This window comes from Podarcis raffonei, chromosome 17, assembly GCF_027172205.1.
Source record: "Podarcis raffonei isolate rPodRaf1 chromosome 17, rPodRaf1.pri, whole genome shotgun sequence".
In the NCBI taxonomy this organism is placed as follows: domain Eukaryota; kingdom Metazoa; phylum Chordata; class Lepidosauria; order Squamata; family Lacertidae; genus Podarcis; species Podarcis raffonei.
The window spans coordinates 37536550-37556138 of record NC_070618.1 but is presented as its reverse complement, the minus strand read 5'-3'; the positions used below and the strand labels follow the sequence as shown (position 1 = coordinate 37556138).

The 19589-nt window shown below is 45.7% G+C and overlaps 1 protein-coding gene, 1 long non-coding RNA gene and 1 pseudogene across 9 annotated transcripts in view; 2 read left to right on the top strand and 1 right to left on the bottom strand.

Annotated features, from left to right (window-relative positions):
• Positions 1-2969, top strand: part of LOC128405447 (uncharacterized) — a 17411-nt gene extending 14442 nt beyond the window's left edge. Inside the window, exons 2-3 of the long non-coding RNA XR_008328308.1 lie at positions 846-986; positions 2518-2969. This is a non-coding gene — a long non-coding RNA (uncharacterized LOC128405447). The remainder of the gene's footprint in view (positions 1-845; positions 987-2517) is intronic.
• On the bottom strand, positions 2962-19589 carry FAM3A (FAM3 metabolism regulating signaling molecule A). 8 transcript variants are annotated; one of them, XM_053372097.1, is made up of 11 exons: positions 19397-19585; positions 15712-15833; positions 15354-15464; positions 12558-12581; positions 11416-11529; positions 10096-10219; positions 9799-9857; positions 9649-9699; positions 8148-8232; positions 4167-4293; positions 2962-3874 (listed from the first exon to the last, which is right to left on the bottom strand). In XM_053372097.1, the coding sequence occupies exons 2-11, from the start codon at positions 15722-15724 to the stop codon at positions 3779-3781; spliced, it is 804 nt and encodes a 267-aa protein (XP_053228072.1). In that variant the 5' UTR covers positions 15725-15833; positions 19397-19585; the 3' UTR covers positions 2962-3778. The 8 variants fall into 8 exon arrangements, with proteins under 8 accessions (XP_053228072.1, XP_053228073.1, XP_053228074.1 ...); XM_053372098.1 differs by lacking the exon at positions 19397-19585 and adding an exon at positions 19222-19320; XM_053372099.1 differs by lacking the exon at positions 9649-9699 and having other exon boundaries at positions 19397-19589.
• On the top strand, positions 16950-17713 carry LOC128405446 (adenosine 5'-monophosphoramidase HINT1-like; annotated as a pseudogene).

Genomic DNA, 19589 nt, shown 5'->3' with positions numbered 1-19589 from the left:
CTCCCAGCCTGTGTGTGTGCAAATGCACATGGGGTGTGTGTGTTCCAAACAGGGTCTTTGACTCGGGTGAAATAAAGCCTAGTTTCACCCCTTGCCAAAGGCGGTCTTTGTGGAGACAGGATGCCAGCTTACATAGGCCTTGGGTCTGATCTAGGTTGGTTCTTATGTATTTTGTCTGCATGGTAATGATCACTATAATTGTGAGCAAAGATGAGGGACTCTGGTGGGCCAAAACAGATAGACTTTTTAAAATAATTGCTTTATTATTGCTTTCAGGAAAACGGGGCAGGGGAACAAAAGGAATATTACCATGCAGACAAAATACTTCAATCCTTTGCTTTGTTGCTGCCCACTCAGAAGTCACAAAGCTGCAACAAAGCCCAGTGGAGGGAGAACACCACCAAGTATGTGTCAATAGCAAAAAGTGTGAGGGGACAGAGAGAGGGAGACAGCTTAGGGGTGCCTTGAGCACCCTAGAGCCTGTGGTCAGTCTTGGAAAGCAGAACTGAAAAACCCCATGTCAAATCCCAGAAGAGCTCCTGTCAGTAGATCAGCTGTTCTAAGAGTTAGATGTGCCAGTTGTCCAACTCCATACAAGGCAGCTCCTTCTCTCCAGTGTGCTTACTTTGGTCACTGACACCAGCAGAAGGCAGAGCGAGCTCCATTGGTAAATCACTGGGTGAGAAGTTGGCAAGGTTTCTGACTCCCTATTGTTTAACAGTGACAACAATTGATTTTTGTATGGAAGGACTGTGAGCTCAGCTCAGTTCTGGCACTTAAACTAAATCCATTTGTTCAGCAGTGGCCCAGAGCCAGCATATTCTTAATTCTGTTTTTTGCACCAGGCTCCACTGGCCATGAGACATGCTCCTGTGTCTTGCTCCTCTGATGCATCTTGATTTTCTGCAGCTCAAGGAACTTGTCTAAGTTCTCTTCCTCAAACCATTCCCATTCCACAAGGAATTTGTTGCACAAGGCATGGCATGGTAGGTATTGTTTCTTTACTAACGAGAACTGACTGCAAATCTGTGCCTTAGATGACCATAAGTATGTGAAGAGCACCTGTAAACCCAAGGCAGCATATCTTTGTTTCCTTCCCCCCTTTCCAGCAGAAAGTGATTGACCCAGGTCAGCCTTCCACAACTTGGTACCCCCCAGAGATCATTGGGCTACAACTCCCATCATTGCTGATCACTGGCCAGCTGGGAGGTGGAGTCCTAAACATCTGGAGGACTCCAGGCTGGGGAAGGCTGCCCCAGGTACTCGGCAACACTTGAAAGAATGGCTACCTATGGATCCAGAAGAATCCCCATCCCGGGCAGGCAAAAGTTGAGATTACCTGGAACTTCTTCTGCAGGTACTGTCCGAGGACACCTTTTGCTCTCTGTTCAACAGGCAAAAGTGATTAGTTTAAGCTAGGCTTCCCTAAATGCTCTATTAAAACTGCACAACAGCAGTCATAGGATGCAGCCAGCCCAGCTATTATGGACATGATCCAAGGAAAAACTACATGTTATTCACACTCTAGAAACATGTGTCAAGTGTCCACTATTTTAAAGAAAAAGCAGCTGCTGATCTGGATTGGGGCCCCAGTATTATTATTATTATTATTATTATTATTATTATTATTATTATTACATATTGCTCTGTAGATCTCAGGGCAGTTCACAAGGTCCCATGCCAGTTTCCTAACCTAAGTCTCCATCCTCAGCTGCTATTTACCCTCAAAGGTGCCAATGAATGCAAACAGCACCTTTGAGAGCAAGGTGATGTTGAGAGAAAAAACTGATATGATAAGAAGCGAATACTGGAATGGGGCAGTGGCTACTTTTTCTTCAACATAAGTGGTTAGTTTTAAAAAAGAAGTGTGAGTAAAATCCAGTTTAGTCTTCAGCACAGAGACACATGTATGTCCCAAGTCCCAAGCATCAGGGTGATTGTGAGATTGGTAGAAGTGCTTCCCTCTTCTGGATGATGCTCCCAGTTACAGAGGACATCAGGCTTGTCCACCCTGCTGCTTGTCCTGTGCTTTCTAGGCACAAGTCTGAGCAGTTTTGCCTTTGCCACTTTCCCCTGGAAATCCTACTCTTTAGCACTCAATTGGAACAAAGGCAGTCCACAGAAAATCTGACTGCCATTTGTTCCAAGTCAGGGCTAAACAGAGGGTTTTCCTGAGGAAAGTGCTGGGGCAAACTAAGGTGTGGATAAGCCCATCTGGTGGCAACATGATTTGGATCACCATAACTCTGTGCACAGTCTTACATTATGCTCGCGGTGATGAAAAACCTTGGGCAGGGTACATGTTGGGGAGAAAGCAGGGGAACAGGTGAGGGAGAAGATAGTAAGCCCAAATCCTGGAAAAGGGCTAGAGAACCTTTCCAGCTGTATTCACCTCTGGGCAACTCAGTTGTGTGCAAAGCCAGAGGCAAAGGTGAGAAGAGCAAAGAATGTAAAGTTTTACCTTTGTACACTAGGCTAGTTTCTACTCACACTCTTCTTTGTTTTCCCTCCATCCAGGGAAGCAAGAGGCTTTATCAGAGTCAAGGACACATTCTAGCCAGGCTAGACAAAAACACTCAAGGAGAGCACAAAACAAGACTAGGAGGGGGTAGGGCTGAGAAGAGTCCCAAGGGAAGCATTTGTCTTCAGTCCCTAAGGTTCCCCACCCCAGCTATTAAAAGAGCTGCAGTAGCCCAGCTTCAGACATAGGTAGCATCCTTTCCTTCCAAGAATGTGTGAGCTGGGTCCTCCTACTGCAACAGGAAAGAAATTAGGAGCCCACTCCCCAAGGGCAGATTAGGCGTTATCTGCAGTGGAAGGCCAAAATGCTGGTGGCAGACCTCTACCTACAGCAGAAATGGAAGAGTTTACAAGAGTGCAATCACTCTCTTGGCCACTAATTGGGGATCCCAAGGGAACAGCACTGGTTCTGCTCTTGAAGAACAACAATTAACCAACAGCTGCTGTGCACATTGTTTATTGGAGATACCGTTTATCAACAAGTGTTCTGAAAAAAAGAAACTCAGCTTTGATTCCTTTCCACAACAATGTATGAACAGTGATCCATCTCCAATTCCCATCACAGTTTAAGTACCAACATTGTCTTTCAGGAAACAGCAACTTGACATTTTTCAAGAGATTCACCAAAACCAAAAAAAGGATTGTCCTTAATCTCCTTCCTCCAATATATTAGTGTCTGTAGTAGTGGAAGAACTAACATAAACCACATAAACTATTATAGAAAAGTAGTGGCCCCTTTAATGCAGGAATGAAGAACCTGTGGGCCTCCCAACGTAGTTGGGACTACAACTCCCATCACCCCATAACCACTGGCAGGGCTGACTGGGGCTGATGGGAGCTGGAGTCCAGCAACATCCAAAGGGCCACAGGTTCCCCACCATGTGAGCAGATCACTGTGGAAAAAGAAAGACTGTCACATAAATACACTTGCTTCCTCTGAGCAGAGGGCACCAATCTGCTCATCACATTCAGAGCAACAGGGAAAGGGGAAGTAGGATGAGTTCTTCCAGCCAAGAGAAAAATAAGGCACTAGGGGAGAGTTGGGGGGGTGGCCTCACATATACCTCACTTCCTTTCCCAGGGTTTGGGCCAGACATGCCTTTTGGAAAGGAAAACTTGATTGCCTAGTTGAGGCAGAGGCTGCTGGAGAGGAGAATGGATAGCTGCCACCATATGGGAAGACAATAACAGGTGGACAAGCAAGGACCTTTCCCCCACCACAAAAAGACACCGCAGGCTTCAAGGAAACAGGTCCTCACTAGACCTCAGCAGTTCGCTGTGGAATGCAGCCCTCCATCTCAAGTGCTTCAGGCCAGCCCTCATACTTGTTGGAGCTCTTTTTGTTCTTGACGTGCTATGAAAATAACAAAATCAGGGTTTACATGGATATGTCACACTCCTCTGCTTCTCCTCCCAGATTTTATATAAGGCAGAGGTAGAGAACCTCCAGCCCTCCATATATTGTTGGACTCCACCTCCCATCAGCCTAGCCACCATGGCCAATAAGTCAGAATCAATGGAAGTTGGAGACCAACAATATCTGGAGTGCTCCAGTTTCCCTCATGTGTGAGCTAATGATTTCAGAATTTCTCTGAAATACAGACATTTCAAGGTGATATCTGTGAAAAGGAAAAATGGTTCAGTACCTGTTCAAAAGGACTTTTGTTCTGCACCCCTTTGGCTCCTACAAAAACCCAGCTATCTCGAAAAGCTAGGTCTTTGGCAACCTTGCTGCCCAGTTCTGAGAAGATTTTACGGGTCTCCTCATTCATCCTAGAGGGAACAGAAAATGTGAGTAAACAAACCTCTACTATTCACTCCTCCGGTCCCATCAACACAGTAAAACATTCTTCTTTCTGGAAAAAGTTCAGTGTGGTGCCAAGAAACTACTGTACAGAGCAAGACTTTCAACTGGAATTTCTTCTCCCATCCAAATGCTGTAGTGGTGTGAGAAGTTGTACTTAAACACAAGTTATTCCTTCAGGTGAAAAAGCCCTGTCCTGCACCAAGTCTGGCAATCTCCCTTTGATCCAACGATGGGGAACCAGTGCCCCCACCATGTTTCTTGTCTACAACTACCATCATCCCCAATGACTGGCCATGCTGGCTGGGACTGCTGGGAGTTAGGAGTCCAACAACACCTGGTTCCCCATATCTGTCCTAAACCATAATATAAAGCCACAATATCTTAATTTTCAAACCCTCTCTCTTATAAGCTTATTCATACATGCATGCCCATCATTTGAAAATTGCAGCATCAAGCACCACACATTGCCTGTGTGGAGGAATTACCAATCAGATGGAACTTTCATATTTCATGTTTTCATATTTCAAACACTTTTGTCATTACCCTATTATGTTAACATGAGAGTCTCTGTGGCAACTTTACATTGAATGGTGGCATATAAGCATACCAAACATTTCTCAGGACATTTGGACACATGTGCTTGTTAACAGGCCTAGGCTGCATGTTCATCAAGGTGTGTTGAACCAAAGGTGAACTGTTCCAGAGGCTTTGCTAACGCCATCTTGTTAGTCAAAATAACCCCACCATTAATTGGCAGTTGCTGTAGCAATGAGGTCATATATGTTTATATTCAGTTGCTTTGATATAAGCTAATTGGCTTGCTTTGATGTTATCCTTATCTGTGGGCTTGGGGTGCTGGGCTCTGAGCTCAGAAAGGGGAACTATCTGTAAGACTTGGGTATTTGCCACCTATGCTGTCATTTGGGCAGGTGAAGTGATGGACAAAGTAACATATGTTGGATGATATGGAGTTATGCAACTCCTGAGCCAAGGAGAGAAGTACCGTATTTTTCGCTCTATAAGACGCACCAGACCATAAGACGCACCTAGTTTTTGGATGAGGAAAACAAGAAAAAAAATATTCTGAATCCCAGAAGCCAGAACAGCAAGAGGGATCACTGCACAGCGATCCCTCTTGCTGTTCTTGCTTCTGGGATAGCGGCACAGCCTGCATTTGCTCCATAAGATGCATACATATTTCCCCTTACTTTTTAGGAGGGAAAAAGTGTGTCTTATAGAGCGAAAAATACGGTAACTTAAAAACCTTTAGAAGACATCTGAAGGCAGCCCTGTATAAGGACTTTTTATTGCTTAATGTTTTGTTATGTTTTTTATATATGTTGGAAGCCGCCCAGCGTGGCTGGGGCAATAAATAAAAATTGGGGTATGAATAAAAATTGTTCCGGCACCTCTCACCACACCTCTGGCTCACAAGAAGATTCTCCCTGGAGCGCAAAGAGGACATCCTCTATGGGCAATGGAGAGGGTCTTCGCATGAGCCAGAGGTGCACCGGGGCTTTAATGAGGCTCTTCAGCCTCCTGGGCTAACAGCTGGTGCGCGGGAAGAATACCTCCCCAGCCTCAGCTCTGCAAGCTGCCCTGCGTCTCCAGCTTGTGCAAGCAAGCAGAAGGGACAGGGTAGCTTGCAGAGCAGACACGCAGGGAAAAAGCTTCTCTGCTCATCTGCTCTTCCCCCTCCATAGAGTTGCCCTGCCCCTCCTGCTTGTGCACGGAAGCAGGAGGGACAGGGCAGCTTGCAGAGCAGACACACAGGGAGGCTTCTTCCCTGCGCATTATCTCTGCCCGTTCACACAGCAGCCCTCCCTCTTCCACTGGTGCAGAAGCAGGAGGGGCAGGGCAGCTTTCCTGCACCTGTTTTTCTAGAAAAAAAGCACTGTTTATATTCACTTGCTTTGATATAAGCTAATTGGCTTGCTTTGATGCTGTCGTTATCTGTGGGTTTAGGGTACTGGGCTTTGAGCCCAGAAAGGGGAGCTATCTGTAAGACTTGGATATTTACAGAAAGGTAGCCGTGTTGGTCTGCCATAGTCAAAACAAAAAAATTTTTTCCTTCCAGTAGCACCTTAAAGACCAACTAAGTTAGTTCTTGGTATGAGCTTTCGTGTGCATGCACACTTCTTCAGATACACTTGAAACAGAAGTTGCCAGATCCCTCTATATAGTGAGAAGGTGGGGAGGGGTATTACTCAGAAGGGTGGTGGGAATGGGTGATTGGCAGATAGCTGTGATGAGCCTGTTGACGACTCTTAACGACTGCAATAGGTCTTACAGGAAAAAGCAAGGGGTGAGAAGGTGAAAAATGGCTTTGTCATGTATAATGAGATAAGAATCCAATGTCTTTGTTCAGACCAGGTCTCTCCATGGTTTTAAGTTTGGTAATGAGTTGCAATTCAGCAGCTTCTCTTTCCAGTCTATTTCTGAAATTCCTTTGTAGTAAAACAGCTACTTTGAGATCTTGTATAGAATGTCCTGGGAGATTGAAGTGTTCTCCTACTGGTTTCTCTGTCTTGTGATTCTTGATGTCCGATTTATGTCCGTTTATTCTTTGGCGTAAGGTTTGGCCTGTTTGTCCAATATAGAGAGCTGAAGGACACTGTTGGCATTTGATGGCATATACAATGTTAGACGATGAGCAATTAAATAGTCCCGAGATGGTATGTGTGATGTTGTTGGGGCCAGTAATGGTGTTGTCCGGGTGTATGTGGCAGCAAAGTTGGCATCTGGGTTTATTGCAGGCTCTGGTGCCAGTGTCCGTGTTACGTCTGGTTGTAGTATTATTGTGGGTTAGGAGTTGTTTAAGATTGGGTGGCTGTCTGTAGGCAATGAAAGGTCTTCCTCCCAGAGCTTGAGAAAGAGTCGTCAACAGGCTCATCACAGCTATCTGCCAATCACCCATTCCCACCACCCTTCTGAGTAATACCCCTCCCCACCTTCTCACTATATAGAGGGATCTGGCAACTTCTGTTTCAAGTGTATCTGAAGAAGTGTGCATGCACACGAAAGCTCATACCAAGAACTAACTTAGTTGGTCTTTAAGGTGCTACTGGAAGGAAAAATTTTTTTTGTTTTGACTTGGATATTTGCCAGTCTATGCCTTCATCTGGGGAGGAGAAGTGATGGGAAATTCTAGTCAAAGTGATGTACTGCTTTGTATATAAAGAATGTGTGCACATTTGCTTGGGTGCAGACAAGCCATCTCCCTGCTGCTGTGTCTGTCTCGAACATGTAACGGCTAGGAGACCTGGCAGGCTGTAAGTCTACTCCTTTCTTTAATAAAGCACTCTGGTGTTTTTGGCATCCTTCTTCAGGGTACCTGCACTCAGCCACTCCCATGATCCCTCCTTTGAGCCAGCGGTTCAGGACACAAAGGCTGAGTAACCAAAGGATACGTAATCAAGCCATGGGCATGCAGGTCTGAATAAGCCCTCAGTGGCCCCCATGCTAGATATAGGATAGACCACCCTCTCAGTCCTCTGAAGGAGACCAACTTTGGATCTCAGAGTCTCAAATGCTAGGCATCGAAAAACAGATGCAACAAACGGCTGTCTTTTCTTAATACACTCCCAATTTTACTTGAGTACCTGTTAAAAGGGGGATTCCCCAGCCTCCCCAACAACTGCTTTGCATTAGTTTTATATAAGTTAGGTAGCTTCCTTTCAGGTTGAGTACATTTTTACTACATGAGTTGAGCGTAACCTGTGCTGGCTGTCCCCGTTTTGTTTTTGTTTTGTTTTGTTTTTTATTAAAGATTTTCTTGTTTTACAGAAGTAAGTATAACTGTCCCCCTGTTAACACTTACTTTGTCGCAGGATCATCGTATGAGGCCACAAACACCAGCGTCCCCTCGTGCAGCGGCCGGATAAATTTTAACAACTCGTTCACATCTGGAAGGGTAGGGAGAGAATGGAAGGAGATCTCAGAACAACTGTTCCTCCCAAGTGTCATAGACCAAAGGCTTGCATAAAGGCTACAATTCTGCAGAAGTGCAATTCTGCAGAGATGGTGGCATAGGGTGTAGAATTCAGCATTATGAAAAACTTAACTTTAAAAACTCCAAAGTGGTTGGGGCAGATTTGCTCCAAAGTGCAAGTGGGCAATGCCTGCTGAATTATTAGATGATAGAAGGGTGGCTGGACCCAATTCTCAGAGGTTAGGTGTGAGGTTTCAGCACTCTGCTTAACCTCTAGCCCTTCCTCAGTACTAGCAGAGACAAATTAGGAATACAATGTGCAAAAAAGGGTGTAAGTAAGTATCAACACAGAAAATATGCAAGTGTGATCAATGTGCAAAGCAATTATTTTATGGCCATGACCCCTAAAGTCTGTTCCTTTACAAGGGATGCCCTCCACATCATCAATATGTTGCAATCTGGATGTGCCCTCTTGATGCAGTGTCTTGACCTTTGAGGAGCCTACAGCACATGCATTTGTACTGGGTCTTCTGCTTGACCCAGGGCCCATTCCCATCAAGCATCTGGAGTTGTGCTGGGTGTCAAAGCACATTCTGGTCTCCATTCAGGTCCAGTATGCACCAGTACCACAAGCTATTTGCACAGCCTCAGGTGCCCCTGTTCACACAGACCTAGTCTGCAAATCCATCCACTGTTGTTCCACCTCCTGCCCAGAGCTCTTGGCCTGGTGAAAAGGCAGTATAAAGCGACAGCAACCCTATGCTACAGCCTCTTCTTAGGCAACCTCCATCTTCTGTAATCCACTGAATGTTAGTCAACATGGCAACCTTCCTTGAAATTATTTGGCCTTCCTCCTAAAATTGATGGACTATGCAGAACTAGATAAACTAATGGGAAGAATTTGAAACCGGCGGGACCAGAGATTCACAGAAGATTGGCGTAAATTTACGGACTATTTGAAAAGTAATTGTGATGATCAGATTACATTTGTAGGTTTGCAGGAAGTTTTGTAAGGGGAATAATTTGAATTATTGCATTATTGAACGAAAAGGATGACGTTAGTTATGATAATTAAAGGCAATATGAATTTAAGAAATGCAGAAGAAATCATAAAAATGGGAGATCATCAGAGGTGCTGATGGAAGTCCAAAAGATTGTATAAGAGGTGAAATTTTGTGGAATGTATTACAATTAATATGTTTTAAAATGAATAAAAATTATTATTATTATTATTTTAAAATTATTTTGCCTTCCTCCAAATCCAAAGGCTGCTTGTGCCCCCATAACCATATTGGAACACATCCTTAAGATTTCTCAAATAATCCCTGTTATCTCCCCTTCTTTTTGCCCCATCTTGAGTACCAAACTCCTACCAACACAGCACACTCACCTCCTGCCCACATGTCAAAGAACTTCGCATCAATCAGTTCTCCATTCACTCCTGCAAAGCAGAGCAGAACAGGACAGTGTTGGTGACTAGTTTTTATGATGCCCTACAACACCATCATTCATGCCCACCACCCTCAAAAGCCCACCTTACCATTCACCAGTGCAACGTTCAGGCCCCGGCCTACATTGTTCTTCACGCTGCTCATTAGCCTGAAAGGAAGATCAGGGCTGGTCAGAAAATGTCCCATCAAGAGATCAAAGTGAGGCTAGAGTGGGGTCACATCTGGTTGGTAAGGCTTTCCCCTAGTTTCTTCCCCCACTCCAATAGCCACCCATAGGGGATTGCACCTGAGCAGGTAGATGCAGCCCATGAGCATCACCAACTCCAGTCAGGTTGGTTACAGAAAGGCTTTGAGAGCCACAGTCCTCCTTAGTGGAAATGACTCACATTTTATCCTCAAGGCAGATCTTGGGCCCAATGACATTAGCTGCACCACTCATGATCCGGAAGGCGAACGAGTTGTCTGGGCAGGCTCGAGGAAGGCCACACTTGTACTTCTTAGGCCTAGGTTCTAAGTAGACAGCAAAGAAGAAATCGTAAAGCCCCATCGTTACAAGTATCCTTTTGCGCCAAACAGGATGATTTCTTGCCCTGTCAAGAGCTGAGCAATCTGTGGACTCCAATTCCCATCAGCCCCAGCCGACAGGGTCAATGGTCAAGGATGGGAATCCAGCAACATCTGGAGGGCCACAGGTTCCCCAACCCCACACTGCTGCATTGCTCTTAACTGCTGGTGGTGAGGAGAGGCGTGACAGTGCTTTAGTCATCCAGCCCCAAGATACAGCAGTGAACGTCACCTAAAAGATCCTGCCCACCTTATACATTATAATAATGGAATTCCTGGGGCAATTCTCTCTGGGAATGCCTTGCAGGAGATTCTTTGATGGCTGCCAATGCCACAGGACTAAGTGATGCTTTTCGTCTCCTCCCCAAGTAGGCTGACGTGCTTTCTTTTGCTTTTCTCACTGCAAGAGTGACCATCCTTGCCCCCCCCCAATTCTAGAAAGGAGAAAAAAAGAAGGGACAGCAGAGGGGGAATAACAGAGGCAATGGGTTTTTTCCTATTAGGATAAGGAATGCAGTACAACAAGGCAAGTAAGTTTTAGGGCAAAACTAGACAAGAAAGATAAAAGGCTTAAGAGTGGACCAGGCAAAAAAAAGGCCAAGAGAGGCAAGTGTAACTAATCTGAACTTGGGCAAGGCAGGGAAGGAACCAGGGGGGAGCCTCCTCTACCTGCCTCAGTCCTCAAAGCTGCATCAATTAACCCTGCCTGTCTTGAGGGAGACACCCCATGTCTGGACATCTCCCTTCCACTGATAGCCAGCTGAAGGAAAGCTGTTGCCAGGAACTGAAGGAGACTTTTCCATGGAAGTGGCAACAGCTCTCCAAGATGCCAGGTTGTGGATTTTCCTGACATCAAAGCAAACATTATTTTAAACCCAAAGACAGCAGAAAGTTACATGGAAATCACGTGCTCTGTGACTGAACTATGATAATACTTCTTCTGACAGCTAGGGCAGGCCAGACCTTCGCTTAGAAGTAGGAATGAGGCTTTCTGATGCTCCTTTTGGACTCCAGCTCCTATCAGTTCCCCAGCCAGCAGGACCAAAAGCAGAAAGCTGGGAATAAGTCTTGCTTTCAACAGGCCTTCATATGCTCCACTGTACTATCCTCTACTTCCACTCTCTCAGCTCATCTGAACTCACTGCGGTGTCTACTGTTGCTGCCTGCTTTCTCTGCCGTGACCACTCTGATCTCATCAAGCATGCTGGCCAATTCTTGGCGAATAACCCGAGGACATTGAGGTAAACCAGTATTTTCTAGGGATGGCAAAACACACATAAAGAGCCAGAGGAGATGCAGAAGAAAAAGAGATGTGGAACCCTCATTTCCCACTTACCCTAACAAGCAGGGATGGGCAAACCCTCTAGATCAGAGCTTTCCAAACTGTGTCTCATGACAAGTTAGTGTGTCAGCGCGTCACACAAATGCTCCATGTGCTTCTCCCAGGGCTGGAAAGGGGTTAGTTTAACCTCTGGTTTGCTAGTAAAACTGTATTACTGTGTCGTGAAATGATGCATGTAATAAATGTGCCACAGCATGAAAAGTTTGGAAAACTCTGCTCTAGATGCTGTTGGAGTCCAATGCCCATCAACCCCAGCCAGTATAGCCAACGACCAGGGATGATGGGAGTTGGAGTTCACAGTACAACATAATCCCTCCTGAACTGGTCACCACAAACTCATTTCCTACCACAGTGGAGTGGCAGGGAGTCACTACCACCACATCTGCTGCTAAGGGAAATTAATGATTCCACTTTATCTTAAGCTATACCACAAAGCCACCCCAAACTGAACCCCACTCTATCAGACAGCTACTGAGAACTGCAATACAGCACAGAACTGTCCTAGACAGCCAATGAAGACTTCTTTCTGCCACCCCCTTAATTTCTGTGTGCATTTTGTTTGGTCTCCCACCACTGCTTGGTAGTTGGTGCTACATGACAAACTGTATGTCCCTCAGCTGGTGATGCTGTATGATGGGCTATGATGAGATAAATCTCCCCATTTCCCCCTGAGGATTTCCTTGCTCTTTCCCTTTGCCTTCTCCTTGATCCAAAGTGACAATCAGCACTGTAAAACAAGCAGGATCTCTCTGGTTTATCTCAGTTGCACTATGGGAAGTTTAAAAAGTCTCTCCATTAAGTGGCAGAACAGTTCAACACAGTTTAAGAGTGCCCAAGCTCCAAAACCTGTGTTGCTTCCAACAAAGTCAGAGTGAACGATGGGTTTGCAAACCGGGTGTGTGTTAGTGTAGACCCCATAAGAATGTAGCCAAAGCCATCTACCTGATGTAGGAGGATTCTCAGGACCTGCAAGGAAGCAAAGAAACAGCTGTATTAGCAAGATCCACTCCAGATCTTGTGCTTTGCCTCATCACTTCAAGGATGTAGCAGCAATATGTCAAGATTAAAATTCTTTTACTCAAAACACCCCAACAGGACAGGTGCCAAAGAACTGATTTAAATCCTCTTCGGTTTATTTATTTAAAGTATTTTATCCCACCCATCATCACAATGCAATACTAGGTCAGGAGATATATATAAAATTCTAAGGCTTGGAGGCAATACTCAAAAAGCAAGAAAAGAAACACTCTTCTTGCAAACTTGGAAATTATGTGGCTTGTATCACTAGGTTGAGCTATCCAGTTTGCAAAATCACTTTTTACAAGTCTCCATTTCATCATTAAAATAACAGTGTAATGCTTTGCAGGGGGAAAGTCAGCTTCTTTATGGTGAAAAGTAGATTAGAACTTCCCAGCCAAGCAACCAAGGGTGCCAAAGGCTACCTGAGCATACATATATTCCATCACTGAAGAAATAAATGTGTAACATCTCTAAAGCACTATAAGAACTAGGCAAATGAGGATTTAGATGTAGGGTCTAGACATTTAACAGGAGTGAAATCTCAGGTGCCAGAAAAAAATGTAGATCACACTTTAGCTCAGGGATGGGGAACCTGTGGTCCTCCAGACAATGCTGGATTACAACTCCCATCAGCCCCAGGCTGATGATGGGAGTTGTAGTCCAGCAACAGTAGGGCCACAGGTTTCCCACCCCTACTCTGACTAGTAAAATTTAATTATGTCAGTTAAAAAAACACCATATGGGATGGCTCCTGCATTTCCACACTATAAGCTGTGATAAAGGGTGGTATATAAATCAAATGAATGAATGAATGAATGAATGAATGAATGAATGAATGAATAAATAAATAAATAAATAAATAAATGTGATCAAGTTTGACACTATCCACTTCAACATGGGTCTTCAGAGTCCAAATCTATGTTTCAGGGATTAGGCACCTGTGGCTCTCCAGGTGTTGGACTACAACTCCTATCAGGCTTGGCTACTGACCATGCTGGCTCAGGCTGATGTGAGGTGGAGTCCAACAACATCTGGAGGGCTACAGGTTCCCCATCTTTCCCCTACATTGTCACAAAGCTCACTCAGTGGCCCTAAGTCCATCACTTTCTGTCTGATCCAACCCAGACTAGTAAACAAGCTCACAAAAAGTTAGAAGCATTCAAAATTTCTTAGTAGCCTGCTGGGGGTTTGCAGTGGAGGAATTGAGGGGTCCAGCTCCAAGGGCCTTCTGGCGGTTCCCTCCCTGCAAGAAGTGAGGTTACAGGGAACCAGTCGGAGGGCCTTCTCGGTAGTGGCGCCCGCCCTGTGGAATGCCCTCCCACCAGATGTCAAGGAAATAAACAACTACCTGACTTTTAGAAGACATCTGAAGGCAGCCCTGTTTAGGGAAGTATTTAATGTTTGATGTTTTATTATGCTTTTAATTCTGTTGTGAGCCACCCAGAGTGGCTGAGGAAACCCAGCCAGATGGCTGGGATATATCTATATGTATGTCTATATCTATATTATTAAGCTCTGTATATTCTCCAGCATTTCTACACTAGGCATGAAGGAGACAGCTGCCCCCCACCTCAGCAGCCTGCTTGGATCTCATGCTAGGTTCAGAGGTGTGATGGTGCACCCTGTCAATCTTCTACCAGCCTACATGCTATGGCTAACAAACAAGTGCTTAAATACAAGGCTGGCCTAACCTCCTTTACAGGAACATTGATGGGGGGGGAAGTGTTAAAGCCCATGTACATGGCCCTCAACTCCCTTGGGTTACAAAAAATTAGCAAGGCAGGGAAAGGGGGGAATAAATAAACTGCATTGGAACAGTAAGTGCAAATTCTGCAGAAGTTACATAATTAGTACTCTTGGAATTATTCATTAGAGTAACATCTCATGTCTGAGGAAGTAAGTGTGAAAACATCAGCAGAAAATAAATTGCACTCAGTAAATGTCAGAAGATTTTGCCATGAGGGAGCTTCTGTTTTAAGCCTAATTACTCTTCTAAAGTCACATGTTATAGGCACAGAGACTTTAGTGACCTGCGACTGGGCTCCATAAAGGTCTCTAATCTCACTTCCTTTTTTAGGGCCATGTAGGGCTAGCCCAAGACACTGAAACACTCACAGATACAATATGCTCATAGCACAGTGGAACTTTCTCTGCAGTTCACCATGCAGCCCTCATGGAGCAGATGACAAGCATGAAATGAATGAAGGCAGGGGCCTTCTCCCCTTGTCCGTCCCTAGCAGCTGGTATTTGGAGTTACACTGTCTGAAAAGATCCACTGGGATCTCATGGCTAATAGCTGTTACTAGACCTATGCAATGCTAATCTAAAAATCACCCTAGCCTTCCAGTTATTCTGCTGCCAGTTCCACACAGCCACCACTAGATCAGGTATGAAGAACCTGTGGCTCTCCAGAGACTGTTGGACTCCAACTTCTATTAGCCTCAACCAGCATAGCGAATGGCCAGAGATGATCAGATGATCAGAGTCCAACAACATCTGGAGGGCCACTGATCCAATCCCTGCTCCAGGTTTAACAACCATAGTTGTCCTCTTTCTCCTTTTCCTGAACCCAACAACATGGCTGGGACTGAAGCATGAAGAAGCAGGCACAGGTAAGGCAGTGGCAGCTGCAAAGGCAACTTTTCCGCCATGACCCAGTGCTCCGACCCTTCCCCACCATAGCCCACCATCCCCACTCCTAGCTGTTCTGGTTCTTACTCCTGAGGAACTGCTGCAGGCGAGAGAAGCCACTCTGGGTACCCAACAAGACGCTGACAAGGATCCAGGTCAGTCCTGCTGTCAAGACGATCACAACAACACGAAGGGGACCTGAGATGGTTAAGACAGACAAAGTCAGATCTGCAACAACACCAGCAAACCCCTGAATGATTGAACCTAACTGCCGCCATAATGCAGTCCTTCTTACTACATCTTTCCCTTGTTGTCCCAGGAGCTTAAGGGCTCCAAAAGGCATATCTGATATCACTGGCTAAGTGCTGCAATTCTGTGTCTTAACCAAATCTAAATGTTTCTTTCAAGCTAAAACTTCCAATGCTTCTTTCAAGCTAAAACTCACCTGCTAGTCTCATGGCCCCTTGAGGGTGTCCGGAACCAGCGACAATCCAATGCTACTAGGCTCCTGAAGTGCCAGGGCAGGTGAGGGATTCTGAGATGGGTTAGTCACATGCACCCTTCAAACTACAAAGATCAGAAATGGTAATCTGAATCAGCCCAAAGAATTTTTAAAACGCAAACAGCCCATACTGTAGTCTGCACTACTCAAAAAGACATAAACATAAAAATCTCAAACAAATATTAAAGTACTACTTTCACAGCACCCAACGAGACAACCAAGATAACAATCCTGTACTATTTCCAGACTATGGGCCATTTCATACATTTACACAGCAACAAACCCTGGTTTGCCCTCTCAGCAGGGAGCCACAGTGAAACCCAATTTTAATTTTATTTGAAATAGATTTATTCTGCCAAAACAGTCAATACAGACCCCTGTGGTGGCAAATCATTAAGAATAATTTATGTACTAATAAATGAATCTGTACAAAACCAAAACCCTCAATTACTTAAAACTGTTCTGAGGCTTTTTCTTCCAATCAAGTGGTATATATATATAAATTTTATGAAATGAATAAATAAAATATATCAACATCAGACTGCCTAAAAAACCCCATCAACCCACAGGGAAGGGGAACCTGTACCCTCCAGGTGTAGTTGGACTACAATTCCCATCATTATTGCTTTATTGCTTTTATATCACAAAGAGCTTAATCCCAACAACCCTGTGAGGTAGGTTAGGTTGAGAGGTAATGATTGGCCACAGGTCACCCAGTGAGCTTCATAGCCAAGTGGAGATTGGAACCCTGGTCTCCCAGGTCATAGTCTGACATGCAAACCACTATACCTCACTGACTGCTGGCCATGCTGGCTGCTGTAAGGATGGTGGAGCTGGCGTCCAACATCTGGAGGACACTAAGTCCCCCAACCCTGTGCTAAACCAATTATCCAAATACTCTTCTAAAAATGAATAGTTTTCATTAACCTCCTAAGTATTTAGACCAATCAGGGGAATTCCATTTCTGGAACATCACAACCCTCAATCATGTTGTTGCCAACCATAAAGGGACCACAATTATACCTGCCAATTCCTCAATGGCGTATGACTGACAAACAGACCTGGCTTTCCCTGACCTCAGAGGCACCTAGCATCTCACTGCTTTCTGAGTGACTTGGGAGCTAGACAAAAATTCAGGGTGAAACCCCTGCCTATTCTCTGTCCTTAGTTTATGTTACAACAGGATGAAGTGTCTCATCCTTGCCTTCTACCCCAGCTCCGAACTGGGGGGGGGGGAGCTTATCCTTGGACTTGTATTAGCATCAGAAGCATTTGTTGCACCCCTAAAGGAAGAATGACAGAAATGAGTTTTGAATTCTTTCTCTCCAGCTCAGAGCTACTAAGCCAACATTTGCAATACCTCTCAATCAAACATACGAAAAGTGAGCAGGTGAGGCGGTGGGGAGAGCGATGGCTGACAAGATCAGCAAAGCACATGTGGTGCAGCCAGGCAGAAACACTATCTTTGGGAAGTTCACCCACAAAGAGATCCCAGGGAAGATTATCTTCGAGGACAATAAGTGCCTTGCCTTCTGTGACATTTCCCCACAAGCTCCAACCCATTTCCTAGTGGTTCCCAAGAATCTTATTGCTCAGTTCTCTCAAGAGCAAAATTCTGATGATGCTCTTCTTGGATACTTAATTATTGTGGGCAATAAATGTGCAACTCAATTAGGGCTGAGGAGGGGATACCGAATGGTGGTGAATGAAGGGCCAGTCTGTCTAACAAGTACATCTCCATGTCCTTGGACATGTCAGATGGGTTGGCCTCCAGCTTAAGAAGATGGGCAAGAAAGAATGTTGCCCCCAAACTCCCTCAACAAATGTTTTCAAAACCCAACTATGATCAGTAACTTCAGTAACTTAAACTTTCCTGTGAGTACAATTGAAGTTGTGCAATTATTGGACAATAAAGTTACAGGCATGCTAGCTCATCCAAAAAGAAGCAACCTGAAAAAGTACAATAGTATGTCCAATAGGACTTCCTCGTAAACCTGTAAGGCAGGTTTGGATGTATCCAGATACATCCAGTCTCCAGATACCCAAGACCCTAGCTAGTCTCCCTGGGTTCCATGGGACTTAGTCAAATATCAGTGGGTTTGGATTGAAGGTCAACATAAGCCCAAGAATTGCACCTGACAACTTATCTGTAACCAGTGCAGCTCCTTCAAAGTAGGCATTATACTACAAGACTTCAAGCAACAGTTTTGCACCTACATTTTTTAACCAATTGTAACTACTGGACACTGTCCAATCTCAAAGTAAACAGAGCAGGAATCTTTATGGCTAGCTGTGCAAACAACTGTGTTCTGTTTTAAATATGTCTTTGTCCTGTTTAAAAATCCAACACATGAAGAGGACTTCAGCAAGTCACCATGGTAAAGATGTTTTACAACTGAGATGCAGTGACTAAGGAATGTCCCAGAAATGTTGTCAAACCACTCACTGGACAGCAGTGAGGCCTGGTCTGCAGCAAAACGAGGTGGTAGGATGGATTATACCCTTTTTGGCAGGAGCAATGTTTTGAATGCTCTCTCACATTAAACAAAAAACAGGTGCACAGTAGACTGTGAGGGAGATCTGGGCTAGAACTCTCCTCCCATTCTGCTATGTTTTTAGGTGGTTTCTGTTCACTTGCTTGTTTACATTGGAGAGTTTTGGGGAAAGAATGTGGCTTCTGGCCTAGTGACTGAAGTGGTACAATGCATTGCAGAACCTCAGAAATCTCTATCACCCTCTTATTCTGCCGCCTGTCTGCAGACCAGGCTTGAAGTGGCTTCCACTGTATATTAGCAGCATTGGCCTAGGGTTCAAGTTCCTACTCCACTATGATCTCTCTGGTCATGGGACCTTGGCTAATCCTGTTCCTCTCTGCACCACATCATCATTTGTCCTCAAAAGCCACAGGGGGAAAAATGGGTAATCACCTCAAAGAAATTGCACAGTACTGTAGTTAATAACAACCCCCTGACTTCTATGGAGTTGAATTGACCTCCATATCTTTCCTCAGCCCAGGATATGGTGGTGGGGCCTGACCTGCCACAATTGCCATCAGTGAACCGCTCCTTGTTTGACCCTGGGGCTCGTTTCCTTTTAACCTGCCCTGGATCACCTCTCTCCCGACAGCTTCGGGGCTGGGGAGCCAATGATCCACTCATCGCTCGACACGGGAAGGGAATCTGATACACACACGGAGAGAATTTAAAGCTGCTCGGATTTCCCTCCAAGCTGGACCTTTGGGGCAGCGGAGCTCAACCCCCTATCCTGTTCTTCAACCCTCCCCACGTTACTCTAAAATCAACCCTTTAAAAAAATTTCTCCCTCCCTCCCTCCCCTCAGGTGACAGGCGGGCCCCGAGCCTTTAACAGCTGCCCGGGCGGCAGCGGCGCAGCTCCTGAAGCCTCCCTCCCGCCCACCAGTCGCTACGCAGAAGATGCTGCAGGGAAGCGAGACCTGTTGCACTTCTGCCTGCCGCGCCCCTGGAAAGGACGCCGGGCCCTCGTCGTGAGAGAGGACGGCTCCCCCCGTTGTTCTCGCTCGACCACCCACCGACAGCCCCTCGCGCACCCCCGTCCCTTCCGCCCGCCCCCAAACCCCAAGGCAGCCCCTCGTCCAGCGGCCCACATACTCAACTCCCCCGCCCAGCGATCTCCTCCTCATGGCGCCCCTCGATCCTCGCCCTGAGGCGCCGGCCTGGAAAAGCGCCTCCGAGAGGCCTCCGAATCCCGCCGCTCCTGCGCCGCCTCCCCCGGATCCGGCCTCCAGCAGGATCTTCCTGCTACTGGAGCTCGGCGGCGGCGGCGGCGGCAGCGGCTCCTCCC

Bases quoted from the DNA above. Each gene is read 5' to 3' on its own strand.
- FAM3A (XM_053372097.1), bottom strand. The intron at 9,700-9,798 runs GTAAGGTGGGCT...TCTGCTTTGCAG, and splicing joins GAACGTTGCACTGGTGAATG to GAGTGAATGGAGAACTGATT. The intron at 4,294-8,147 runs GTAAGTGTTAAC...TGTTCCCTCTAG, and splicing joins TACGATGATCCTGCGACAAA to GATGAATGAGGAGACCCGTA.